The 24490-nt window shown below is 47.9% G+C and overlaps 1 protein-coding gene across 1 annotated transcript; it reads left to right on the top strand.

Annotated features, from left to right (window-relative positions):
* Positions 1 to 7086: 7086 nt before the first annotated feature.
* Positions 7087 to 20847, top strand: PKLR (pyruvate kinase L/R). Its single transcript, XM_072983912.2, has 11 exons — positions 7087 to 7256; positions 10553 to 10744; positions 12126 to 12217; positions 12560 to 12691; positions 13443 to 13629; positions 14174 to 14444; positions 15759 to 15909; positions 16595 to 16747; positions 17240 to 17406; positions 18499 to 18680; positions 20464 to 20847. The coding sequence occupies exons 1-11, from the start codon at positions 7130 to 7132 to the stop codon at positions 20568 to 20570; spliced, it is 1761 nt and encodes a 586-aa protein (XP_072840013.2). The 5' UTR covers positions 7087 to 7129; the 3' UTR covers positions 20571 to 20847.
* The last annotated feature ends 3643 nt before the right edge of the window (positions 20848 to 24490 follow it).

Here is a 24490-nt window from a genome sequence, read left to right as displayed (position 1 = left end):
TTACAGGTATGACACTCAGATTTCCTCACCAAACTTTTGTTATCTCTGTGTTGCCCCCCCCCAAATTTAATTTAATTTAATTTAAATAATATTTAAAATATTTATAAATCACTTCTGTGCCTATCGGTGTGGCCAAAGCAACTCACAGCCAAATAATTTAAAACCAGATTTAAAAATAAAGCTAATTTTACAAACCAAAGGCCAGACAGAAGAGTTCAGTTTTGAGGGCCCACTGTGCTTTTTCGACCCTATCACTGAAGGTGTGGATTCTCTAAATTTGCTAATTTCCCACCCACCCACCGATTATTAGCCTCCTGTGGTCACACAAAGAGTGATGCAGGAATCTGGCTGCTAGTGGATGCATTTTATCTGCTTTATGCACTGACACCAAAAAGCAGAACATGTACTCCTTAAAAGGGTGGAACAGCCATAATCATCTCTGACTCATGGCATGCCTGTGAACGAGCCATCTCCAAAATGCCCTGTCCTCCACAGCTTTTGCAAACTCACGATTGGGACTTCATTTAGGGAGTCTGTCCATCTCACATTGGGGTCTTCCTCTTTTCCTGCTGCCTTCCGCCTTTCCCAGCACGATGGCCTTTTTTCCAGAGAATCCTGTCCTGATGGGCTCAAAGAAGGGACAGCCTCAGCGTCGACATTTTTGCCTCCTGAGATAACTCAGGCTCGATTTGATTTATAGAAGGAAGGAAGGAAGGAAGTGTTACATACAGCACTGATGTTACCTGTCTGTCATGGGTTTGGAGGGAAAGTTCCATCCTATGGGGAGTGGAAGGCGGGACATCAGGAGGAGGGGCTGTACTGTATAAATATGAGACACTGAGAGATGCTGAGAGACACTGGGTTGTGACGAAGCAGCAGCTGGGAAGAAGAAGCTGTTGTGGGAGTCTGTGTGTCAGACAGGGTACTTCTGTGTGTCAGAGTACCAACCTGATAGGTTCAGGTGTCTGTTGGTTAGCCAGAACTGATAGGTTCAGGGTCTGTGCTTTAAGTTAAGGGTTCTGTGTGAACCAAACTGTATGCTTGTATGAGTGAGAATAAGCCACGTTACTTTATATTATTCACCTGATTGTTTATTTTTCCCTGTGTGTATTTAAATAAACCTTATTCTTTTTATTGTTTAAAAATCCATCCCTGGTCTGTGTGACTTCTTACAGGGAATGGTTGGTGGCAGCTTAGTGTAACTGTGTGACATATCCCAGTAGGTCTGGGTTTGTCACATTGATTGGTGTCCAGCGTGTGGGATACGACTGGTCCAGTTGTCCAGCGGTCCAGCAAAGCCTTGGCAAGTGTGCCCAGAGCAAGGGGGGTCTAGTCAGGGACAGTCTGAGGCGCGTAGGTAATCTTCTAGGTGTACCTCACGGGGAGGTGCGCTAGTAGAAGAACGTGCCAACTGGGGAGACTTAGATTAAGGTGCTCTGAGGCAGCCTAGTTTTGGCGGGAAAAAGCTGAGGCAAAACTGCGTAGCAACAGTGATCTAGCTTGCCAGCTGAGAGGCCCAGCAGAGGGGGGTAGGCTCTGACTCGATACTGTTGCAAGTTAGTGCTGAAGAACAGCAGCCTAGAGAAGGCTGGTTCTGAGGCAAGAAGGAAAAAAAGTGGTCGTTTTATTTTGAGGCTTGACTTTTTAAAGCAGCCTGTTCTGAGGGGGGATTATGCCCTTGACTCGAAGCCAGATGGCCGAAATGAGTGAAGTGAAAGACCCCCAGATTGACCAAGGTTCTGAGGATGAATTTGGCTCAGTGCAGGGTGACAGCACAGGAGAGCAGAACCCAGAACTTAGAAAATTGCTCATAGCCCAACAGCATGAACTGAGGATGAGGCAATTTGAAGTGGAGGAAAGGTTAGAGAGAGAAAAAATGGAGGAAAGGGAAAGAGAGAAACAGCGGCAATTTGAATTAGAGAGAGAGAGATTGGAAAGAGAAGAAAGATTAGAGAGAGAGAAAATTGCTCTGGAAAAAGAAAGGATGGCGTATGAGTTAAGAAAATTGGAAATGATGAACCAGAACAATAATAACAATAGGGATTCTGAGGGAGGCCAATTGTCTAAGGCTGACCTGAAGAAATTCCCTGTGTACCACAAGGGAGATTGTCCCGAGGTGTTCTTTTCCTTAGTGGAAAGAGCGTTTGTGGACTTCTCAGTGAGGGAAACTGAGAAGATGACCATCATGCGATCTTTAATCAGTGGTAGCCTGGCTGAGGTTTATGCCGAGATGCCTGAGGAACTGATGAAAGATTTTGCAGAGTTTAAAAAACTGGTCTTTGCCAGACATGGGATAAATGCAGAGCAGCTGAGACAAAGATTCAGGTCCCTCACCAAGAAACCAGAACAGACTTTTACCCAAGTGGGGGCCCAGTTGGTGAGGCTGCTTGAGAAATGGCTATCGCAGGAGGGGATAGAGACCTATGAGCAGCTTAAAGATTTGATAGCACTGGAACAGTTCTATTCAGTCCTGCATGGGGAATTGAAATTCCAGGTGAGGGAAAGGAAACCGAGGTCTGTGGCAGCAGCCGCAGAGATCGCAGATTTTATTTCCCAAATAAGAAAGCCCTTGGGTGAGGGGAAATCTGTAGGTAAACCCAAAGAAACCTACAGCAAGTACTCTCAGGGACCAGGGAAAAGCCAGCAAGGGGGAGGGGCCCATGGTGAAGGGAAGCCCTCAGACATGAAACCAAGACCTCAGATTTTGGAGGGAAAACCAAAACAAGATGAGAGAGAATCAAAATACACCAGAAAATGTTATTTCTGTCAGGGAAAGGGTCATCTAATCTCAGATTGTGAGAAATTAAAGCAGCTAAAAGGAATGGTGCCTCAGGATTCTAGTGGGACCAAGCCAAAAGCTGTGTTCTGTGTCCAGAAAGAGCAAGGCTCAGTGTCACTGAGGGAGCCTGTTGCCATGGCTACTCAGTCTGGAACAGCTACCTCTGCTGATCAGGCTGAGGAAAGTGGTCCTCTTATAGAGGTAAAGCGCTGCTTGCTGGTGAAAACAGATTCTCAGTTGTTTGAGACAGCAGGGGTGGACGTAGGAATACTTGACCGTCAGTATAGGGGGCTGCGGGACACTTGTTCCCAGGTAACCCTGTGCCATCCAGATATTATTCCTAGGGAGTTTATAATCCCAAATGAGAGCATAAAGGTAGCAGGGATTGAGGGGCAGGTAATCTCTCTGCCAGTAGCAGAGGTACCTGTCAACTTTCAAGGCTGGAGGGGAGTTTGGAGGCTAGCGATTTCATCGACTCTGCCAGCAGCCGTGCTCGTGGGAAATGACCTGGCTGAACATGTGAAACGGGTGCTAGTGATTACACGCTCACAAGCCACCACGGGGACAGTTCAGGGGGGTAATGATGAGCCAGGGACGGAAGCAGAGGGGAGTTCAGAAGCTGTGGTGGAAACCTTAACCACAGACAGCAGATTTGGACAGGAGCAAAAGGCAGACGCCACTCTCCAAAAGTGTTTTGAACAGGTGACTGACGCCCAGCTAACACCTGAAACCCCAGTGAGATTTCTGGAGAAAAAGGGGATTTTATATAGAGAAACCCTGAGGAATATCTCAAAAGGGGGAGATGGGATCAGAAGTCAGCTGGTGGTACCTGAAAAGTATCGCCCCATAATCTTACAAAGGGGGCACTCTGACATGTTTGCTGCACACTTAAGGGTGAAAGGGCCCCTTGATTTGATCAAACAAAATTGGGAGCAGATCACCCAGGATGACCCACAAGACGTTGTGACATACATAGACACCTTGATGAATGACCTAAGGAGAAATCTAGAGCTGGCAGCAGAGAACCTGCAAGCTCAGAAGGTCAGACAGAAAACATGGTATGACCACAAAGCTAGAGAGAGGCACTTTGACCCAGGGGAGGAAGTGCTTTGGCTTAGGCCCTGCAGAGAGAATAAACTGCAGCTCAAATGGGCAGGACCATATAGGGTCATTTCCAAGATGTCAGACCTGAACTACCTTATAGAGCAGGAGGAGAACCAAGCAAGGAGGGTGGTTCATGTGAATGCCCTAAAACCCTACTACAGAGGGGAACAGAGGGTTCTATTTGCTATAAAAGCAGCTGAGAGTGAGGAAGCTGAATTACCCTTCTGGGAGGGTAGAGGGGAAGTAAAATACAACCCAGAGGAGGTAAAGATCAGTCCTGCACTCACCCAAGACCAGCAGCAAGAACTAAAAATGCTGCTTAGTAAATATCAGCAGGTGTTTTCCAACAAGCCGGGGATAGTGAAGGGAGTGATGCATCGGATCCACACAGGGGATGCACCCCCGCAGGCAGTATCCCCATACCGAGTAACGGGACCCTATAGGGACAAGGTGCGGAAGGAGCTGGACGAGATGCTGAGGGAGAACATAATCGTCCCCTCTTCTAGTCCTTGGTCCTCTCCGATAGTCCTTGTGGACAAGCCTGATGGGAGCATTAGGTTTTGTGTCGATTACAGGAAATTAAACCGTGTAACCACTCCTGATGCCTACCCAATGCCCAGGCTAGACAACCTGATTGAAACCATAGGGGGTTGTCGGTTCATCTCATCATTGGACCTGGTAAAGGGATATTGGCAATTAAGAATTGATCCCAGGGATCAAGAAAAGACTGCCTTTTGCAGCCCTTTTGGTCTCTATGAGTTTCGAGTCCTGAGCTTTGGTCTCAGAAATGCACCAGCCACATTCCAAAGGCTGATGGACCAGACCTTGGCAGGGCTCAGTGACTTTACAGTGGCCTACATTGACGACATAGGGATCTTCAGTAATACCTGGGAAGATCACCTGATACACCTGGAGTTAGTGCTGCAGAGGTTAAGTGCAGCAGGGCTAACAGTAAAGGCCAGCAAGTGTCAGCTGGGTAGCCCAGAAATAAAATACTTGGGTCACATGGTAGGGGGAGGAGTGATAAAACCCCTGGAGGCCAAAATAGAAGCTGTTCGTGATTGGCCTAGACCCAACACCAAGAAAAAAGTCAAATCATTTCTTGGGTTGGTGGGCTACTACAGAAAGTTCATCCCGAGGTTTAGCGAGATTGCGGCTCCGCTGACCGATCTGACGAGGAAGACGGCTGATGACCGCATCCCGTGGACCAGCGACTGTGAGGCGGCGTTCCAGAGGTTGAAGGAGGCGTTAATCAACTATCCTGTCCTGCGTGCTCCAGACTTCGACCGGGAGTTCATCATCTACACCGATGCGTCTAACAGCGGGGTAGGAGCAGTTCTGTGCCAGGAGGATGAGAATGGTGACCAGCATCCAGTGTCCTACCTGAGTAGGAAACTTCAAAAAGGTGAGAGACATTTGGCAACCGTGGAGAAGGAGTGTTTGGCCATAGTCTACGCGATCCAGAAGGCCAAGCCTTACATCTGGGGAAGACATTTTGTTCTGTGTACTGACCATTCACCATTGCAATGGTTAAAGACGATGAAAACCCACAATAGCAAACTTATGAGGTGGGCTTTAAACCTACAGGACTATGACTTTGAAGTGAAGGTGGTCAGAGGGTCAGTGAACTGTGTTGCTGACGCCTTATCAAGAAGACCTGAAGAATGAAGACGGCGAAAGAACATGGACTATATGTATATAATGATGACAAAAAGTTAAATGTACCTGTTTTTTGAATTTGGTTTGTATGAATAAAGGTAAATTGATGTAATGTATATGGTAAATGTTTAAATGCCTAATTGAAATGTTTAACTTAGAATGTAAGTATGAGTAAGTATAATATTGTATGTATAACTGTTGTTGTGTATTTTATACAGGTTGTTTTTTGGTGAAAAGCACGTTAGCTTTCCCCCTACAAAACAACTTATAAAGAGGGGAGGTGTTACATACAGCACTGATGTTACCTGTCTGTCATGGGTTTGGAGGGAAAGTTCCATCCTATGGGGAGTGGAAGGCGGGACATCAGGAGGAGGGGCTGTACTGTATAAATATGAGACACTGAGAGATGCTGAGAGACACTGGGTTGTGACGAAGCAGCAGCTGGGAAGAAGAAGCTGTTGTGGGAGTCTGTGTGTCAGACAGGGTACTTCTGTGTGTCAGAGTACCAACCTGATAGGTTCAGGTGTCTGTTGGTTAGCCAGAACTGATAGGTTCAGGGTCTGTGCTTTAAGTTAAGGGTTCTGTGTGAACCAAACTGTATGCTTGTATGAGTGAGAATAAGCCACGTTACTTTATATTATTCACCTGATTGTTTATTTTTCCCTGTGTGTATTTAAATAAACCTTATTCTTTTTATTGTTTAAAAATCCATCCCTGGTCTGTGTGACTTCTTACAGGGAATGGTTGGTGGCAGCTTAGTGTAACTGTGTGACATATCCCAGTAGGTCTGGGTTTGTCACAGGAAGGAAGGAAGGAAGGAAGGAAGGAAGGAAGGAAGGAAGGAAGGAAGGAAGGAAGGAAGGAAGGAAGGAAGGAAGGAAGGAAGGAAGGAAGGAGAAAGTGAGTGGGAAAGAAGAGGGGAGAGAAAGGGAGGATGACACACAGAGAGGGAAAGGCTTAGGTTTACTGTCAGCTCAAGATCCCACATACTCCTAGTATAAAGCTCGCAAGAAAACACACACACACACACACCCAAAAAAAGCACAGTTCACAGCAAGAAAATTCCCTACTTTTTTGACGCATCGCAAGACACCGAGACTCATTGCAAAAAGATCATAAAGTTGGGGAATGCGGAAGGCAGCAGGAAAAGAGGAAAGTCCAATACAAGATGGACGGACTCCCTCAAGGAAGCCACAAGCTTGAGTTTGCAAGACCTGAGCAGGGGCCGTGGAGGACGGGGACCTTTTTGGGGAGCGCTCGGTCATAAGGGTCGCCCAACGCCGGAGGGGACCGGACAGCGCCGAACAACCCGGTGCCAAGACCATTTGTGAGGGCCTCAGGTGTGTCCTCTCCGAAATCCGGGCGTTTTGTCCGGTCGGCAAAGTTCCAACCTCTGGAAAGAATGAAGGCGAACTGGCCTGTGTGGGTGTGCGGAAATATGCAGAGTTTAGGCTGACACTGTTCCTTTCTCACCCCCTCGTCAGCTGGCCCTGAAATGCCGCTTTTGCAGAAAGCAAGGGGCGTCTCTCTCGGAGGCCGAGCAGAAAAACAGCCACAGGGTGTGGTTGTTGGCTTTGCATCTGGAAGATGGAAGTTTTCCACCCGGAAGGGGACTGGCTTTCCGAGGGCTCCCATCCAGCTGTGGCCACTTCCTTGTTCCTGCAGCTCCTCCGGGCGGAAAAAAGCAAGAGAAGGAAGCGCCAGAAGGCAAAGGGTATGGCATCTTTCTCCCCCCTCCTCCCCTCCCCTTTCCCTGCCTCGGTGCTCCCTCTCGTAGCCAGAACCCCCACCAACCCCGCAGGGGTGTTTCCCCAGAGGCTGGCCACGCAGGAGGCATGGTTTTCTCGCTCTGATGCTCCCACGGAGAAGGCTTGCCAGGGCTGGCCTGCTTTGAGGCCTCTGGCGCAGAGCAGCAAATGCCTGATGGCTGGGTGAAGATTAGAACTCGGGGCCTCTTAGCTCCACTTGGTTCAAAAGCTCTACGGGCGACCCTCGGCTCTCTCAGCCTGACCCACCCATATGGGGTTGTCCCCCACCTGGAAGACCCAGTTAGCAGTTTTGGAAAGTGGTCCTGGCCCCCGGATTAGCGGCTGAAGCCAGGAGGGCGCTGTGGTCTGACTCCAGACACTGCACCAGGTTCACCCTTTTCTGTGGAAGGTAGATCTGACTACAAGGAGCTCCTGGATAGACTACTGTAGCCCATTCGGCCTGGGCCTGTCCTTGAAGGCTGTTCGAGGGTCAAATCTGGCCGCCAGAAGGTGGGGAAAGTCACGCCGGTTTCAAACCAACTGCACCGACTCCCAGTTTGCTTCCAGTTCAGTTTAAGATGCTGGATTTGATCAGGAAGGTAATTTTGGGCTCTTCTCGGAGTTCCAGGCCCTTAATCTACAACTTTGCTGTTCCCTTCCTAGCGGTAAAAAATATATCATTATATCAAGGAAATATTTTGTCTTTGCCCGCAGGGGCACTTATACAAGAGGCAGCTGCCTCACGCTCTCCAACAACAGGGCCGGCCTCACGCGCCGTTCGATGCCGAGACGACTTGCGAGCAAAATGTTTTTAACAGCATGTCCGGTGGGGATGACCCGAGATATTTGGCCGCCAGAGGCAAAGCGCAAGAGGATGCCCCACCCCCCCCGAGAGGCATAGCTCCAAACTTTGGGAGGTCATGATGATGGCCATTGATGGCCAGCATCAGTCGGCATGGGCTGCTCACTGAAGCCAATGGGGTGCCGTGGTTTGAGAGCTGGACTCAGGCTCAAAGAGTCCTGAGTTCAAATCACCCCCTGCCACGCAACTCCTTAGATAACCAAGGGCCAGGTGCCCCTTTTTTCAACCTGGCCTACCTCACAGGGCTGTTTGTGAACATAAAACAAGGTCGAGGAGAACCGCACGGGGGACCCAAAGGACACTAGATTTTTATTGGGGCGAAAGAGTGCTTAATAGGGCATTTTATAATAATTGGATGCTGTCAAGTCGATTCCAGCTTATGGCATCCCTTTCCAGAGTTTCCATATAGGTATTATTGAGTACCCAGGGGTGCTTTACCCTTCCCGTCCTCTAGGGGCGCCCTGGGACGGTGCAGCTTGCCCAAGGCGACCCAGGCTGGCTCCTTTCCCACTGTGGGGGGATTCGAACTCCTAACCTCTGAGTCCGCGAGCGAGAGACTCCGGCCAGCTTCGGCTTTTCTGTTGTCGCTCCGAATCGATGTGTTGCAACAACCCTAGCCTTTCAAGATACGTACATAAGATCTATAAGGAATGGTTTTACCATGGTCAGGTGGGGATTCGAACCCACGCCTTCTGGCTTCACACTCTTATCAACGGCATCACACCGGGTACACCCAGTGCGTAGGCTTCGGTAGTTTCTTAAGAACAGCTGAGTGGGCTGGTAGCAGGCGGAAGAGCTCTTTCGTCAGCCTGTCATCAGTTTATGGGCGGTGGATGAAATTTCAGGTATTGCAACCTTTCTCCAGGTGAGGAAATAAAATCATAAGGTGAGCACGGCTGGCGGCGCACACAGTTTTATCTTTGTACATGGGGTGGTTTTAAACTTTATTACCTCTTTCCACCCCTATCTAGCTGGCACAAAGGCTCAGCTGGTCTTGTGCTGTTTGCCTGCCCTGCCTCTGTGACATCACCAAGCCCCGCCCCATGACATCAGCAAGCCCCTCCCCTCCCTCTCAGGTTGCGCCCGAGAGCGGATCCGAGAACTCCGAGTGCCAAATTCAGCAGGACTCGAACCCAGCACTGCACGAACCGCGACATTTCGTGAATTTAGTGGCCAAGGAGGCAACCGAATAATTGAGGACAATTTTGTGCGCATGGGTCAAGGATGAAAATAGGGCTTCGTGAATCTTTCTTGCTCCCTCTTGTGCCTTGCTCATTTGGTAGACAAGTAAGATTGTTTAACGGCTAAATGTGTCATGTCACTGGAAAAAAACACAACTAATTTAAAACTGGGAACATATTTGATGGAAAAGGTCAGAGGGGAAGAGAAGCAGAAGGAAAGAAATTGGAAGGGAAACCTAGAAAAAGAGAAATAAAACACTTTGTATAATGGTGATGATAAATGAATGAATGAATGCATGCATTAATTACGGTCAGGTGACCAGCTCATAAAACATATTTATGGCTAAAATATACAAAATGCAGTTTTAAAATATACAAACAATTCATAAAACATATTATGTGGCTAAAATTTACAAACTGCAATTTAAAAAGTGTATAATAATAATAATAATAATAATAATAATAATAATAATAATAATAATAATAATAATAATAATAATAATAATAATAATAATAATAATAATAATAATAATAATAATAATAATAATAATAATGCAATGATGACCTGCTGGATTTCTCAGTGGTTTACATCTCTGGCCGCAGAGTCAGAGGCTGGGAGTTCGAATTCTGCACCGTGCCTCCTTGATAGGGGCTGGACTTGATGATCCGAAGGGTCCCTTCCAGCTCTGTCGTTCTAAGAGGATGATGAAATGGTCTTCTTCATCCCTGCCGTCACCACACAGGCCCAATGAGGCACCAAGCGGCATCAGCCAGCCCGGTCTACGCACCCCCCCCCCCGGCTGGGGAAGGTGGACTTCGAAATCTAGCTGGTCACTTTTTAACTAGGGATCCAGGCGGGAAGCTTTGCCAGGCGGGCGGGAGGGGCGGGCGCCTGGGAGGTTTGTCCCTGGGGGGGGCAGAGTCTACCCAAGCTGGAGAAGGCAAAGATCAAGAGGCAAGGAGAGGCAGGAAAGATGGCGGGTGAGTCTGGGGCAAACCCCCCCCCCGAAGGGAGGAGGGCTCCTTGGGTGCCCCCTGTGGGTCGCTCAGCCGGCTGGAAAGGCGAGGGAGGGCACAGGCAGGGAAGAGAGCCAGCGCACGCTCCGGTCATGCGGCCGGCTTGTGATCGTTTGTTGGGTGCTGAAGGGGAGCCGGGCCAGGGCAAAGCAGCTTAGCCGGGGTCTGTGTTCAAGAGTCTCCACTTTCTCTTTCTTGCAAGTCTTGGCAGCAGCCGGAAGCTTCATTCTCCCCGACGACATGACCTCCCTGACCCAGGAGCTGGGCACGGCTTTCTTCCAACGCCAGCAGCTGCCGGCCTCCATGGCCGATACATTTTTGGAACACCTCTGCCTCTTGGACATCGACTCGGAACCCATCACCGCCCGGAGCACCGGCATCGTCTGCACCATCGGTAGGGAGTGGGGGGGGGAGGCGTGTCGGCCGCGGGGCCCCTTTTACGGACGACAGGCCTCTGTTTCCAAAGGAGGTCAAGGGGTTGCCCCTTGGAATGGCTGCTCCACCCAACGTTTCAGATCTAAACCTCAAGAACTAGGAACGGTTAGGGATCAGGGAGCCCATTGTCCACAGCAAGCGGCCTCAGGAGGTGCAGAGGTCCCCTGGTTTGGATCTTCCCCTCCCAATTCGAAGCACTGTAGCCCCACCTGCCTCGTTCCTAATTTCGCCACTCGGCCTCTTTATTAGCACATTCGCACTGCGTGCCGATCAAATGTATATGTGATTGTTGTGGGCGGATGTCCGCCTTTTTAGCAACGGCCGCTTTTATCAGTAGCGATTGGTTTCACTGGATGCAAGAGGTGGAGGAGATAATCCGTGTTGGGGTGATGATTGATTGCAGGACGCAGTGAGCCTAAGCTTGTAACTACCGAGAAGACGTAGGTAATCCCTCTGGAGGCGAAAAAGAGAAAACAGCCTGATTATTAAATCTATTTACGAAAGCCCAACTTTCATTCTTGCAAGACTGACTCCCTCCAGCTAAAGGGGGGGGAGGGACGAGGAGCAGAGAGTGACTTTGGAGAAAGAAGGAAGGGTGCCCGAGAATATCAATCTGCAGGTAGATCTAGAAAAGACAAAAAGGAGAAAATACTTGGCTAGTTCAGGTTTGTCTGTTGCGTCTTCATGCTTTCTTCCAAAAATCTGGCCTTTATGAGGATTTCTTGGAGAAAATGAGGACCCGGGGCCACATAGGGGGGTTGGACCAGAAACCAAGCCCCTCTTTCTGTCCTTTTTGGTAGCAACGGGCCCCCTTCTTAGGCCGCCCCCGGGGCACTGCAGGAGCATGGACTGGCTTTGTTCAGTCTCCTGCGGGACACCTTTGCAGTCACGGGGCTCCAGTGTTTTATGACTCCCATTCCCACCGGGCTTCTCCAGCTCTTCTAAAGGTGCAGAACGATGGGTGTTGTAGTTCATCAATTTCTCTAGAGCCACTCTGGGTCAGGTCACGATGTGCAAAATGATTCCATGGCAGTGCAGAAATATCCTCAGTCGATTTAGAGTGCAGCTCCTTTGATGTATTGTGTTTTTTTTAAAGGAGACCCAAGCTTCTAGTCCTTATGATTACAAATCTGTAGAAATCAGTGGCCAAGCGTCCAGCTTGGGTGTGTATGAGACCCACTAGAGGGCACGACACACTGCCTTAAAAAAAAAAGCACCGCTTGGAAAAAAAGTTACTTTAGGAGGGTCCGGCTGGGAGATGATGGGCATTGTAGTCCAGGAAAAAAAATGGGATATTCTCCCAGAGCTGTCCCGAAATTGAACTTGTTTTCCTCTTTCAGGTCCAGCCTCCCGCTCTGTGGAGATGCTGCGCGAGATGATCAAAGCCGGGATGAACATCGCACGGCTGAATTTCTCCCACGGTTCCCACGAGGTACAAAATCGGGTGGATCGGCGCCGTCTTCTGCCCCAGAAATTAAGATGAAGGCGATCTCCTGAAAGAGAGTCAGAACAGGAGGGTTGGAAGGGGTTTCTTTCATTCCCCGCCTCCCCTTCTCGTGGAGAACCCGAGACTTGATCTAAGAGAGGGGTGAATCTCAAGAGGCTGTTGGACTACAACTCCCATCCGCCCTGCACCACGGGCTGGAGGCTGGTGGGAATCGTAGTCCGGCCGGCTCTAAAGGGCCACACAACCCCCAGCTTAGATCCACAGGGATTTGTGTCCTCTGCGTTCAGCCCCTTTGTCCAGCCGTTGATTGTTTTCCTCCCGTTTCAGTATCATGCAGGATCCATCGTGAACATCCGAAAAGCCACCGAAAGCTTCGCGTCCAACCCCCTTTTCTACCGACCGGTGGCCATCGCTCTGGACACCAAAGGCCCTGAAATCCGTACCGGTCTGGTCAAAGGGGTACGTCTGGCACTCAAAGGATGAATCATATTTTCACCCTCTTTCTCATGGACCGTACCTTAAAGTCTCAGCAGCTCACTCTGAGACATGGGTAGGAGGAAGAATAAAAACATTTCCTTACTCACGATTGGGAACAGATCAACAGCAAACAAACCACCGACGTCAGCAGCCTATAGAGAGGGAAAGGAAACACTGAGCAGAGAGGCGGGCCTCTCTTTGAATTCAGAGGCAGGAGAGAATGATTGGTTAGTGCTGGATAGATGGACAGTCAGAAAAGTCCCTCCTAGTCAAACAACCTATAGGCTGCCTGCGAGGTTGCAAATAACGCTCCATGCTTTCCTATCATTTATCCAGAGATTATCCTCTAGATTTTGGTGCCTTCTAAATCTCCCTGGGGGTGGGAACCGCGTCCCACTTTTAAGAACAAAGAATCAAAGGTACGGGTGGTACGATGAGTAAGATTTATTTGGCCCAAGCTTTGCTGTATCATAGGACGCCCCCTTATCTGCAGGATCAGTATCCACTGATTCACTTATACAAATGTCTCATTTTGGGCAGTGGAAGTTTGCCCAAATTGGAATCCCTGACTCCAGACCCTGTGAAGGAAGCACGAGGGGGGATTCGAACTCCCAACCCAAAACGACGACATTGCCCCCAACAACAACAACAACAAACCATGAAATCAGCAATGTTTTCCTTGCAGAGGAACGATCCCCTCCGACTAATCCTGGGTCTGATCCTGCTTTCACAGGGGGAGAACAAAGAGGTGGAGCTGGTCAAGGGATCGAAGCTGGTCGTGACCACGGACCCCGCGTTCCAGGAGCTTTGTGACGAGAAGACGCTCTGGGTAGACTACCCGAACTTGCCAAAAGTGGTCAAAGTTGGTGGACGGATCTTCGTGGACGATGGGCTCATCTCTTTACTGGTCAAGGAAATCCGTATGTATGACTCCCAGTTTCGCAGGGGCGGTGAACGGGTTTACCTTTAACCCTTTTAAAGTTTGGACCAAATCCCGGAGCGGATTCCGCTGCCTCCCCAAGCCTTAGAATTTCCCCCCTTTTCTCTGCACTCTCTATAAGGATGCTGTCTGGCTTCTTGACCCCTCGATCATGTTTGGGACCTCAGACACAGCATCTCCTTGCTGAAGGTGTCCAATAGCCAATAACATCTTTGACACCCATCCTATACATCGTAGCAAGCATGTAATTTGACGCTGAAGTGTTCGAGAGGCATCATTCCTGTAGATCTTCATGTCTGGATATTTGTATTCCCACACGAAGCCAGGCTTACCTCCCCAATGGCAACGTAAGCTCCTATGCAAGCCACAGTGTGGAAAGCTCCCGTTGTGACAATCACATCTCCTTCAGCACATATGCATTCCAATTATGAGCAAACTATAATGTCTAGTTTGATCTTTGTTCTCAGAATTGGGCTCGCAGTCTCACCGAATCTGAGCCGCCCCGCTTGTCTCTCCCCCAACAGGCCCCGACAGCTGCGTGGTGGAGGTGGAAAACGGTGGGATGCTGTGCAGCCGTAAAGGGGTGAACTTGCCAGGGGCTGAGGTAGACCTGCCAGCTGTCTCCGAGAGGGACATTCGGGACCTACAGTTTGGTCTGGAGCAGGGGGTCAACATTGTCTTCGCTTCCTTCATCCGCAAGGCCAGCGACGTGGCTGCCATCCGGGCCGTGCTGGGAGAACGCGGCCGGGCCATCAAGATCATCAGCAAAATTGAGAACCACGAGGGGGTGAAAAAGTAATTCATTTTTCCCTGCTTTCGTTTTTCGTGTCCTCTTCATCTCGTCCTGCGATTGTGGAGATTGTAAAGCGCACCTCTTTCTGCTCAGAGTTTTTAATTTCTGCTTCAGTTCCTCCAGTTGCACCGCAGAAGTGTAGGGATTCAGAGAGCCGAATAGCTTCAAGTTGCCCAGAGTTGTCCCCCTCTTCCCCCCCTCATCAGCTGGCACTTATAGTCTCAATAACTCACTCTGAGGTATGAATAGTAGAAAGAATTAAAAAGTTTCATTATTTACAATGGAATGGATCAAACAGCAAACTGAACATACAGGACTGCTTTCAACAACAGTCTTCAACAGATTCCCTGCTTCCAACAGACTTGGAGGGGGGGAATAACTGAACTAACCCCTAGAAACTGTGGACTGGTAGAGAATCCATCGTGATAACGTTTTATGGGCAAAGAGAGAAGAAAAATTAAGTTTCTAGTTCTCTTGACCTGTGGACTTTAGAAGAAATATCAGAAATTCTGTACCTCGTTTGCAGAATTCTGCATCTCCGTTAATTCATTTAAGCAAATGTCGAAGTCGGTCGTGGGTATGAATTTGCCAGTTTGCAAACAGAGAGAGAAACAGCAAGGCTGAACCCTTTCGGTGTTTGAGGAAAGTCCACAATGTTTATTTTCTTTTTCGGAATATGTTTCTCGCCTCCTCGACTTTGCTGGAATGTTCTCAAATGGTTTTCTAACAGACAGAGGGGAGTCAAGTTTCTAGACCTCTTGATTTTGGCAGGAAAACCTGAGGAACAGCTAGGAAGACATTTCCAGGCAAAGATTAGAGAGGACAGTTAGAGAGATAAGCTCTGCTTATCTTCTGTGCTCGTTGGATAATTGGTCTTTTCAAGGGATTGGGCAGAAACTCGAGAAGGTCAATGTTTCAAAACAAATATGTTGTTTTTTTTCACAATAGAGTCATCTCCGTAACTTTTCCGGTTTTGACTTTTGAAAAATGCCTGTCAGCTCAGCCGAGGTTGTATCTGGGGTAGATTTAATATAAAGTAGGTCTCCGTGTTACGTTAGCTAGTCAAAAGGTAGCACAACTCATTGCGAAGAAAATTACTTTTTTTTTTTAAGACTAGGATTCTCAAAGTTTTAAGAGGCAGAATTCTGGGCCTTTTAGATCAAAGATGTCATTTTTCCGGAGCTCTGAAACAAGGCCAGATGTTTGCATTCTGAATTGCCTCTTTCCTGTAAAAATGAAAAAAACACAAAATATTATAATAAGACACACTGCTCGGGTTAGCTCCGTTTTGTAAGCTCTCTTGCTTTCTCCTGCAGATTTGATGAGATTCTGGAAGCCAGCGACGGCATCATGGTGGCCCGGGGAGATTTGGGCATTGAGATCCCAGCCGAGAAGGTTTTCTTGGCTCAAAAGATGATGATCGGCCGATGTAACCGAGCGGGGAAGCCTGTGATATGTGCCACGCAGGTAAGCTGCAAAAAAACCAGGAAGAGGTAGCCTGGTGTATCAACGAAGGTGTCGGATTGTAGGACTTGGGCGATCCAGGTTTGAATCCCAGCTCCGTCACGAAACTCACTCAGGGACTACAAGTCGGGGTGCGTGACCGCCTTGCAGGGTTGTGAGTGTGAAGATAAATCTCAGGGAGAAGAAGCAACGGGTGCCACCGTGACTTCCGTGCAGGAAAGCCCGTAGACCGATGGAGCGAATACTTGATTATACAAATAAAGATACAATCCATGCCTCTATGGTTTAGGTTTGGCTGCCGAAATCATTTCAGTAAGATTGCAGAAACCGGGAACCGAGCAAGGATTTTTTGAGAATACCGTATTTTTCCGTGTATAAGACGCCCCCATGTATAAGGCGCCCCCCCTCACTTTCCTAATCCAAAATTAAGAAATCTAAGTGGGGCTTAACAAGTGTAGGGGGAAAGGGATCAAAGCGCTGCAGGATCGCTTTGATCCCTGCTTTCCCCTCCACTTGTGTTTGTTCTCTCCTCAGCTTACTTCCGTGTATAAGACGACCCTCAATTTTTAGTCTAAAGACTTTAGACAAAAGTATAGTCTTATACACGGAAAAATACGGTAAGAACCCGGACTAAAGGAGTTTACACGCTTGTCTTCTCTCTCTCTCTCTTTCTCTCTCTCTCGGACAGATGCTGGAGAGCATGGTCAAGAAGCCCCGGCCCACGAGAGCAGAAAGCAGTGATGTGGCGAACGCGGTCCTTGACGGCGCGGACTGCATCATGCTGTCTGGCGAGACCGCCAAGGGTGCTTATCCGGTGGAGGCCGTGAGGATGCAGCACGCGGTGCGTAGCTGTTTTCCTCGCTCAAAGCCGGCGCACGAAATAAAGATCCCTATTGTTTTCGGGGGGGGGGCAACCAGAAAAGTGTTTGTTTATTGAAAATATTTCTGTGCCGCCTTTCTCCCCCAAAAGACCCAAGGCGGCTGATGTCGTTAAAATGGTATTTAAAAAGCTAAAACAATACAAATATCTAAAAAGAATTAAACAAGTATTATATTTCATTACAATATAAGTATTATGTAATATTAAGTACTGTATTCTAGAAATGGGAGGAGTGTGAGAACTAGTCTTTTTTGTTGTTGTTATGGATGTTGACTGTTGAAATCCTCATCATCATCTTCAACCCTCTGGATCATCCAGTCCAGCCTCTGTCAGGCAGGTACAGTGCGGGATTTGAACTCCCAACCTCTAGCCCCCCCAGCCAGAAACCTCAACCCCTGCGCGATCCAGCCGTTGCTGACAATCTCATGAAAGCTTCCGACTTCTCTTCCCCAGATTGCGCGGGAAGCCGAAGCCGCCATGTATCACCACCAGCTCTTCCAAGAGTTGCGCCGCCTGACCCCGCTGAGCCAGGATCCGACCGAGGTGACGGCCATCGGGGCGGTGGAAGCCTCGTTCAAGTGCTGCGCGGCCGCCATTATCGTCCTCACCACCTCTGGCAGGTGAGGAGAGCGGCCGAGGTGCGGCGCCCGCTTGCGAGAGGCTGGGAGACCCGGTTCTGATTTAGGGTGACTTCTCTTTCAGGGTTTCCCAGAGAGAGAAGACTCAGAAGCGCTTTACCCTTCCCTTCCTCTAGGGGCGCTGTGGGATTGTGCAGCTTGCCCAAGGCCACCCAGGCTGGCTCTTTTATAGATGAGATTATTTTATATATATATATATATATAAGGAGAGAAAGAGTGTGGACTTCCCAGTGTGGGTGGACTAACACTGCTATCATCCCCAAACTCTGAGAGTGGTGGCTGAGTGGATGGGACCTGCAGTTCAGAGACACCTGGCGGAGTATAGGCTCCCCAACCCTTCTGCTAAGAGGATGAAATGGAGGTCCCGGGTTCAAATGATGCCTGAGCCGGTCCCGATCCGAGTGACCTTTAGCCTTCATACCATGGCTGCAGCTGTTCTGTTTCCCCCGGGAGCTTCTGATGGACAACCCTGGCTTTGCAAAGCACACTTTTATTTATTTATTTATTTATTTATTTATTTATTTATTTATTTATTTATTTATTTATTTATTTATTTATTTATTTATTTACCGCTTGATTGATTAGAAAGTGCTAATATGGTCTCTAAATCTCTCGCCACACCCAGAAGTATGGAGGGGGGTGGGGTGGGGATTCCAAACTTTTCCTTGCCTTTAACCCCAGGTATAGAATCTTCTTGGCAAATATTCCCAAAATCAATGCAGTCAACCTGGGGCTCACGAGAGAAAGCCTCGGACAGGAGGGTAAGGCCACTCGCCGATCGGTCCCGCCTCTCCTGCGACCGCCGGTCTCAGTGGCGTTCCTCACCCTCCCTGGAGAGGGAATTAATGAATGTTCAAACCTCACCCCCCCCAAAAAAAATCTCAGCCAAGAAGGTCAGCTCGGTTTAGCGTTTGGCCATTAAGAGCCATTGGCTTTACAAAAGACCTGCTCTTGAGCAGAAACAAAACGGGTATATAACGTTCCTTGATACAGATCCATGCCTCCAGGAAAGAGATTCAGGATAATACAGTGGTACCGATTCGATCTTTGTGCACGCTTTCTCCTTGAACTCAGGTCCGCGCAGCTGCTCTCCCGCTACCGGCCCCGGGCTCTTATCATGGCCGTCACCCGCAGCGAGCAGGTGGCCCGCCAGGTGCACCTCAGCCGCGGCATCTTCCCCGTCCTGTGGCGAGATCCCAAGCAGGAGGTGTGGGCCGATGACGTGGACCGCCGGGTGCATTTTGGCATGGAAGTGGGTGAGTTTCCAAAGCTGTGGTTTCCCTCTCCTCGGAATTGTGGATTTTCTATTCCTTTGCACTCCACAAAATTGTGTTGGTATTCTTCAAGGACTTTTTGCCAGCTCCCGTATTCTCTGTGATTAACCAGTTTTCGCCCAGGAATGGGATTTCTGCAGAGGTATGTCCTTCAGGAACCAGACATGCAAATAAAGCCCATGTTTACCTTCCAAGGACCAATCACAAAACAGAGCAGGCTGAATGCAAGATAGGAGCGTGAGGGCAATACAGATGTGTTTTAGCAGTAAAAGGAGCACTGCTTATAAAAACATGCTCAGCGTCTAGTTTGATTCTCTGCTTCATTTCGTAGTATTTCTCTGAACCCTTTTTATATTTCTGTCTTAGGCTTTGTTTCAATTCGGTTCCGATAGGTTTGATATTTATCCTCCCAGTTTGAAGGAAAATGCATATTAAAGCATTTTGGGAACATACATTAGTGCTTTTCATGTTCTGGGATCCATTTTCCTAAATATATTTTTTGTCCACATTTCCAACACCGCATAAAATCTTATTTTTAAATGGTGGACATTTTAATCATTTTAATTTTTTTAAAGTATGCATGTTTCTGAATGTATTTTATTTCTCTGAAAGTTACAAAAAGAGAAACATTATCATTTCTTGATTCCTCAGATCTTGAAAAACAACAAATTACTTGTAACATAATAATTTGCAACTAGGATGTAACATTTGAGGATGTAACATTTCTAAAATAACAGAACAGATACAAAAAACTTATTTTGCAGTGTAATGAATCACATTTGTTACTCACTTTCAAAAGTTACAAATGAAGGCCAAATCAAGGTTCAAAATGACTGTCTTAAAGTAATTTTTTCTGGCTATGTGCCAAAGTTCCTCTCAACGGATATTTTAAGCCATTTTAAAATGCATTTTAAGTGGAATTTTTCAAAAGTGACGCCATTCTCATGGACATCAGAAAACAAAAATGATGGGACATACAATAGGAACCCCATATCCACAGGATCGGTATCCACTGATCCCCTCGTCTGAAATTTTGAAAACATTAAAAGAAAATTCCTAGAATTATGTATTTCTGAAGATGAAGTTACCAGAACAGGCCACTAGAAGGCGCTACAGACCATGCTATGTAGAGTGTTCCTATTGAAATAATTTTCATTATAATCCACATTTTCAGCATCCTCGGTAGAGGGGCTTAGAACTGATCCTTTATAGATACAGAGGTCCTAACGTAACAACAACAAAAGAGATAGGAATAAGTTACTTTGAAATAGTGGTGCCCTGCTAGATGCTTACCCCGCATGACGTCAAAATCGCTTGACGATGACTTTTTTGCAATTGCTATTGCAATCGTAAAATGATGGTTCCTATGGGGGAAATCCGCTTCACGTTGATTAGGTCCCTGCTTCGCGAACCGTTTGTTCGCTAAACGATGATTTTTCCGGCTCCGCAAAATGGCTTCCCTTCGCAAAATGGCTTCCCTCCCTTCACAAAATGGCTGTTTCCCGGACAGAAGCTTCGGAAGACAGCGATTTTAAACAGCTGATCGGCGGTTCTCTATGGGCGATCTTTGCTGGATGATGAGGTATTTCCCCATTGGAACGCATTAACTGGTTTTCAATGCATTCCAGTGGGGTTTTTTTTCCGCATGACGATGATTTCGCTGTACAGCGATTTTCCTGAAACAGAGTATCGTCATCATGCGGGGCACCACTGTATGCCAAAGGGTTTCCTTCTTCCCCCTCATGTTTTCCTTTTCTCACTACAGGCCGGGTGCGAGGATTTTTACGCTCTGGGGACGTGGTCATCGTGGTGACCGGCTGGAGGCCTGGTGCCGGCTACACCAACATCATGAGGGTCCAGCAGGTTCCATGAAGAAGGCGAGGAAGCCTCTGGGATCCAAGAGGGAGGGGACTCTGGCTCCCCTCCCCGGGATTTTGTGGCTGAAAGTGGGGACCCCCCAGGTAACAACAGTCCCCACGCTCATACCCAAGCTTGTGCATTGACTGCTTCGGACGTACGGCCGACCGGTTTAGTCCATCTGCTCTATTTTTGTATCACTCCTCACCACCTTTTTTCTCTCCATGGGTTGAAAATGCATGGATGTCTTTTGCAATCATCTTTGATTAAACGTCTATTTTGGAGGGGAGAATCCCATAGCTGTCCTTCAGTTTGTCATCAAGAACGAAACATATTCTTAGAAGCAGCAGGAGAATTCAAAGATTGGGCTATACGCACAGTTAGAATTTAACATTCGGCTTCCTTCCTTCCTTCCTTCCTTCCTTCCTTCCTACTATCCATCATTAACTCCTTCCTTCCTTCCTTCCTTCCTTCCTTCCTTCCTTCCTTCCTTCCTTCCTTCCTTCCTTCCTTCCTTCCTTCCTTCCTTCCTTCCTTCCTTCCTTCCTTCCTTCCTTCCTTCCTACTATCCATCATTAACTCCTTCCTTCCTTCCTTCCTTCCTTCCTTCCTTCCTTCCTTCCTTCCTTCCTTCCTTCCTTCCTTCCTTCTATCTATCATTAACTCCTTCCTTCCTTCCTTCCTTCCTTCCTTCCTTCCTTCCTTCCTTCCTTCCTTCCTTCCTTCCTTCCTTCCTTCCTACTATCCATCATTAACTCCTTCCTTCCTTCCTTCCTTCCTTCCTTCCTTCCTTCCTTCCTTCCTTCCTTCCTTCCTTCCTTCCTTCCTTCCTTCCTTCCTTCCTTCCTTCCTTCCTTCTATCTATCATTAACTCCTTCCTTCCTTCCTTCCTTCCTTCCTTCCTTCCTTCCTTCCTTCCTTCCTTCCTTCCTTCCTTCCTTCTATCTATCATTAACTCCTTCCTTCCTTCCTTCCTTCCTTCCTTCCTTCCTTCCTTCCTTCCTTCCTTCCTTCCTTCCTTCCTTCCTTCCTTCCTTCCTTCCTTCCTTCTATCTATCATTAACTCCTTCCTTCCTTCCTTCCTTCCTTCCTTCCTTCCTTCCTTCCTTCCTTCCTTCCTTCCTTCCTTCCTTCCTTCCTTCCTTCCTTCCTTCCTTCCTTCCTTCCTTCCTTCCTTCCTTCCTACTATCCATCATTAACTCCTTCCTTCCTTCCTTCCTTCCTTCCTTCCTTCCTTCCTTCCTTCCTTCCTTCCTTCCTTCTATCCATCATTAACTCTTTCGTTCCTTTGTTCCTTCGTTAGTTAGTTAGTTAGTTCATTCGTTCGTTCGTTCCTTCCTTCCTTCCTTCCTACTACCCATCATTAAATCCTTCCTTCCTTCCTTCCTTCCTTCCTTCCTTCCTTCCTTCCTTCCTTCCTTCCTACTACCCATCATTAAATCCTTCTTTCCTTCCTTCCTTCCTTCCTTCCTTCCTTCCTTCCTTCCTTCCTTCCTTCCTTCCTTCCTTCCTTCCTTCCTTCCTTCCTTCCTTCCTTCCTTCCTTCCTTCCATCCATCCATCATCAGCTCCTTCCTTCCTTCCTTCATTCCTTCTATCCATCATTAACTCCTTCCTTCCTTCCTCATCCCAGCAGGGATAACCCCCCCCCCAGTCCCGTGGAGCCAGAATCACCCGACTCCATTTCGGAGGACGCCAATCCAGCGTCTTTCCAAAGGGCAACGAGGAGCAGTGAAGCAAAGCTGGTACACCGACAGATCTTTGCTCCTGACGTGCCCAAATTTCTCCCCATCACTGGCTCCATTTTAGTGAGAGTTTGATGCATTTCCCCCCCCCCCCGATACTCTTGTGCACACAAACACACACACACATACAGAGTCCCTCCTGTTTCTCCCTCAGATGATTGCCAATCTGCCCCAGATCCGCCATGATCCCTTAATCCTATCTAAACCTTCTTTAATCAATCCCACAAGTGCAGATAATCATCTTTCTCTCCAACCGGCCTTCGGTCCTTCAATTGGTGCTAAAGGAAACTCTGGGTCCCATCAAAAGGGTGACCGAGGAAGCGAGCATGTGGATTCCCACCAGCGGCGTGGGCTGAGCTAAAATTTTGGGGAGTTTTCCTTAAACAGGAACAGTTATATCACCTCCCCCAAACCCCATACTGTAAATCCGTATTTCTAATTTAGATCGTAGCTGCCATCTTCACGGCGAGTGGTTGGGGTGGCGAGTCCTTTCGCCCCACGTCTTTCATGCCAACGGTGTTTATCGGGAAGGTTAAAATACTCAGATTCCAAAGTTAGGTGTCTTTCTGCATATGATGTGCCATCAAATCAATGGAGCAACGCTAGAAAGGTTTTCTTTTATATTTAAAGGGTGGTTTTAACTGTGCCACCCCCACCCCCCAGTGATTTTCCACAGCGGAGCAGGAATTTGAACCCAGATCTCTTCGGTCCTAGTCTGACAGCCTCTCCACTTGACTCCACGCGCTCTCCACCCTGTATTACTATCTCCCCATTTATATATCCGGTCCGATACATTTCACAGGTTTTATCCATGCTTTGCAAAAATATCATCAACAGACTTCACCCTTGATTCCAGATGTCTCTCTCCTACGGAAACTAAACTTGTTAAATTATTATTCCCTTTGATCTGCTAACTCTGGAAACGGTGGTTTTGTAAGCTAAGTGGGGAATTTAGAAATCAAAGATGTCATAATCCTCTTTTCATCTGTCCATCCGTCCGTCTGTTTTACCTACCTACCTACCTACCTACCTACCTACCTACCTACCTACCTACCTACCTACCTACCTACCTACCTACCTACCTACCTACCTACCTACCTACCTACCTACCTACCTACCTACCTACCTACCGAGCTATCGAGCTATCGAGCTATCGAGCTACCGAGCTATCTATTGAGCTATTGAGCTATCGATTGATCTAAGCATCTGTCTGTCTAATTTTCCATCCAGCCATATGGATGGATGGATGGATGGATGGATGGATGGATGGATGGATGGATGGATGGATGGATGGATGGATGGATGGATGGATGGATGGATGGATGGATGGATGGATCAGTCAGTGGATGGATGGATGGATGGATGGATGGATGGATGGATGGATGGATGGATGGATGGATGGATGGATGGATGGATGGATGGATGGATGGATGGATGGATGGATGGATGGATGGATGGATCAGTCAGTGGATGGATGGATGGATGGATGGATGGATGGATGGATGGATGGATGGATGGATGGATGGATGGATGGATGGATGGATGGATGGATAGATAGATAGATAGATAGATAGATAGATAGATAGATAGATAGATAGATAGATAGATAGATAGATAGATAGATAGATAGATAGATAGATAGATAGATAGATAGATAGATAGATAGATAGATAGATAAGAACCAGCCCTTTGAATTGTGCCCGGAAATGGATCAGTAGCCAGTGGAGCTGATGTAAAGGGGGGAGTTGTGTGATCCCCGTGACCAGCTCCAGTCAGCAATCTGGCTGAACCACCGCGGATGATGTGACATCTGGCTCAGGGGGGGCCCTGTTTGAAAACACTTCCCCCTTTGCTTTGGCCACCAAAGCACCTCCCACCTTCTTGAGATCTAGCGTTTTGTCTCTTTTGCTTCAGCAGATGAGAGCCCAGCCGGGAGTCCCCAGTGGTGCCCCGTTGGCCAAAAACCGGCCCATTCTTGGCCCCCGCCCACCTCCCAGCATCGTAATCAGATCAACCTTTTGTTAATCGGGTGTAATCAAATTAAAGGGAAACCTGTTTAATCACAGCTGATCCGTGCACACCAACAACAACACACACATGCACACAGAGGGGTGCCAACCAACAGGTTTTTTTCCCCTCCAAAATATATTGTGCTTCCTAACCGGTAGCAAATATATACCGTATTTTTCTG

This window comes from Pogona vitticeps, chromosome 15 (genome assembly GCF_051106095.1).
Source record: "Pogona vitticeps strain Pit_001003342236 chromosome 15, PviZW2.1, whole genome shotgun sequence".
Taxonomy (NCBI): Eukaryota; Metazoa; Chordata; class Lepidosauria; order Squamata; family Agamidae; genus Pogona; species Pogona vitticeps.
This window is presented reverse-complemented; position numbering and strand designations above follow the sequence as displayed.